Genomic DNA, 3,138 nt, shown 5'->3' with positions numbered 1-3,138 from the left:
AAGCATTACTTTTAAAAGCTAATCGCTTCACACAATTGTTTACTTTTACAGGAGAATAATCTTCCTTAAAGGAAAAAAGGAAAAAAATGTATCAAGGGGGACTTCTTTCCAGTTTTCACGTTTTAGAAAACAATTTTTTTTTTTAGCACATTTCAAAACTAACTCCATATGAAATCCCACAAAGATGTAACTGCACATGCCAAATATCATTACAAAAATCCAATAAATACAGAAATTATTGCACAGTAGAAAGGCTCCATGAATTCCTAACCGATAGAATCCTCAGAAGGTTTACCAAGAAACACCAGGGTGGGCGTTCCCGACAACTTCTCATTAAAGTTTGCCTTTTTTTGATATTTCTCAGGTGGCAGTTTCTTTCTTTTTTTTGTGACATGAAAAAAGACAAACATCAATCAGTCTCAAAATTATTTAAGAGAGAGATTATCCAGCCAAGCCCAATAGTTAAAGGAGTGGTTATAGGGAATTTGTGTCCATGTGCATGTGTGTGTGTCTGTGTATATGCCAATATGGGTGTGTGTGTGTGTGTGTGTGTGTGTGTGTGTGTGTGTGTGTGTAAGAATGGGGGCTGGGCCTAGCCTCTGTCGGCCTGCTCTAATTTGACCTCGCTGGACATCAAGTGTTCCCCGTGCCACTTCTTCATGTGTTTCTCCAGCGTGCTGTAGACACTGAAGGGCATGTGGCAGATGTCGCAGCGGTACACCTCTTTCCCGAACTGCCCGTGGGTCTTCATGTGGCGCGTCAGCTTGGAGCTCTGGGCGCAGGCGTAGCTGCACAGGTCGCACTTGTAGGGCCGCTCGCCCGTGTGGCTCCGGCGGTGCACCGTCAGGTTGCTGCAGTTCTTGAACACCTTGCCGCAGTACTCGCAGGTGTCGCTCCGCCTTTCCTTGGAGCTCGGGGGTCTCCCCGGCCCCGGTCCCCGCAGGAGGTGGGGGGTGCTGCTGCCGCTGCGACCCGAGGCTCCGCCGCATTCCATCAGCTCCCCGGGAGGGGTGGAGAAGCGCAGGCTGCCCGTCTCGGAGGAGGAGTGCTCGGAGGACGTTGCGAACGGGGACTGGCGGGCGTCGCTGAATCCCAAGAAGGGTTCCCTGATGAAGTGGCGCGACGCAGCGTAGCCAGCCAGGAGCTGGGAGTAGACGTTCTCTGGGGAGATGAGGGGGACAGCCGGGGGGAGCTCCAGCTGCTCCTTCTCTATCTTGATCCTCTTGTTGTTTGAGGGGATGGGGCTAGTGATGGGGGTAGGTCGGCGCTGGAACAGGCCTGTGAAGGAATCCGCTTCGGAAAGACTGAGCTTGCCATTCATCATGGGCCTCTGACCCTGCTGCCCATCCCTCACTCTGTCCTGCTCCTGCCCTGTTGGGTCCCCCTCTCTCCCTCGCTCCCTCTCTCTCTCCAGGTCAACCCTCTCTACCCTGTCGCCGTTGGGCCGCCGCTCCAGGGTTCTCTTGCCGGGGTTGAGCCGCGGGTGATTGTCCAGGTGGTTGTATGGGTGCATGATGCCAGGCCCCCCGCCATCGGCGATTCTGTCCCCTCCGATGGACTTCTCCTCTGGAGACGGTCTGGAACCGTTCTCCCTGTTTGGGCGGAACTCCTGGGAGTCCTCACTCAGGTTGGAATCCGGGCGGTTTCCGTTCCTCAGCTCTTCCTCTTCTTCCTCCTCCTCCTCCTCTTCTTCCTCTTCCTCCTCTTCTTCCTCCTCTTCGTTGTCCATTCCCATCCCCGTGCCCTCGCCCTCCCTGCTCTTCTCATCACTCTCGCCTCCCTCCCCTCGGTTGCCCTGTTCTGGGGAGCTGCCCATGGAGCCGGACTTGTTGTGCATGTGTGTCTTCATGTGCCTCTTCAGCTTACTGGCCTGGGAGCAGGCGTGGTCGCACAGGTGACACTTGTACGGCCGCTCCCCCGTGTGGCTGCGCCGGTGGACGATCAGGTTGCTCTGGAACTTGAAGGTCTTCCCACAGAACTCACAGGACTTCGCCTTCCCTGTGGCTTGGCTCTGGGAATCAGGAGGGCTGGTCGACCCGGGCCCCGCCTGGGAAGTCGGCGGCTGCGGAGGGAAGGCGAGGAAGGAAGGGGGCTTAGAGCCTGGCTGGAAGAGTGTGGGGCTGAGCAGGCGGTGCATTGGCGGCACACGATTGGGCGAGAGGGGCGGCGTGGGGCCTCCATTGTTGGCCGTGTTGCCTGCCAGCTCCCTGAGACGCCTGGAGAAGTCCATGGACGGAGGCTCCATGGGGGTCATCCGCATCACCCTCTCAAAGGCGCTGGGGTGCTGGGACAGCAGCCCCATCTCCTCGGGGCCCAGTCGCTCCAGGGGGTGTCTAGGGGGAGGCGGGGGGCTGACAAAGGGCGGCGTGGCAGGCAGCCTGGTCTCCATGTACCCTGGAGGTGGGGGGTGGTCCCTGAGCAGGGGGGCCGCCATGCGGAGCAGGTGGAATGGGTTGTTGGTGTCGCCGAGGAAGGTGGGCAGAGGGGAGCGGGGCAGGGCGTCCATTCCAGGTGGGGGAGGCAGGGCCATGCGGGGGGTGAGGGAGCAGTGGACAGGGTGGTTGTCCAAATAGATGCGAATGCCGTGGGTGTGCTGGGCATGCTGGAGCAGGAACCAGGCGCTGGTGAAGGTCTGCTTACACGTGGTGCAGATGTAGCTGGACGGCTCATCTTTATCTGTGGGCAAAGAGAACGAAACCATCAGTCCCTGGTTTTAACAAAGTCACACAACATTGTCCAGTGCGTACTGTAGGGACTTTTTTAGAGATTTATATGTTAGATACCTACACTGCATTGTGTCTAACCTGTCTAACAGATTGCAACACATCACTGAGGTTAAGTTCTTTAGCATGGGTAGCACATTTTAGGGCATGTCCTTTTTGTCTTGGAAAAAAGTTTTTTGAGTTGTGTGTGTTTGGCAGTGTGTGTGTCTATAAATGTATATGCGTGAGTGCGTATGTGTGTGTGTGTGTGTGTGTGTGTGTGTGTGTGTGTGTGTGTGTGTGTGTGTGTGTGTGTGTGTGTGTGTGTATGTCTACAGGCTAATGCAGATGGGAAGTACTGCCCTCAGGCCACAACACATTATGCTAATTCTAATGTCAGCCAGGCTTTAATATACAGTTTCATCCCATCTACGCT

At 55.5% G+C, this 3,138-nt stretch overlaps 1 protein-coding gene across 1 annotated transcript in view; it reads right to left on the bottom strand.

The window, feature by feature from the left end:
- Nucleotides 1-592: 592 nt before the first annotated feature.
- The window catches only part of bcl11bb (BCL11 transcription factor B b), a gene marked incomplete at its 3' end in the record, with an annotated part of 36,225 nt that continues 33,679 nt past the window's right edge, over nt 593-3,138 (bottom strand). The window contains exon 3 of the mRNA XM_079996613.1: nt 593-2,676. Coding sequence (XP_079852739.1) covers nt 593-2,676 — 2,084 coding nt within the window. The remainder of the gene's footprint in view (nt 2,677-3,138) is intronic.

The sequence above is a fragment of the Zeus faber genome, assembly GCF_960531495.2.
Source record: "Zeus faber genome assembly, chromosome: 2".
Lineage (NCBI taxonomy): Eukaryota > Metazoa > Chordata > Actinopteri > Zeiformes > Zeidae > Zeus > Zeus faber.
This window is presented reverse-complemented; position numbering and strand designations above follow the sequence as displayed.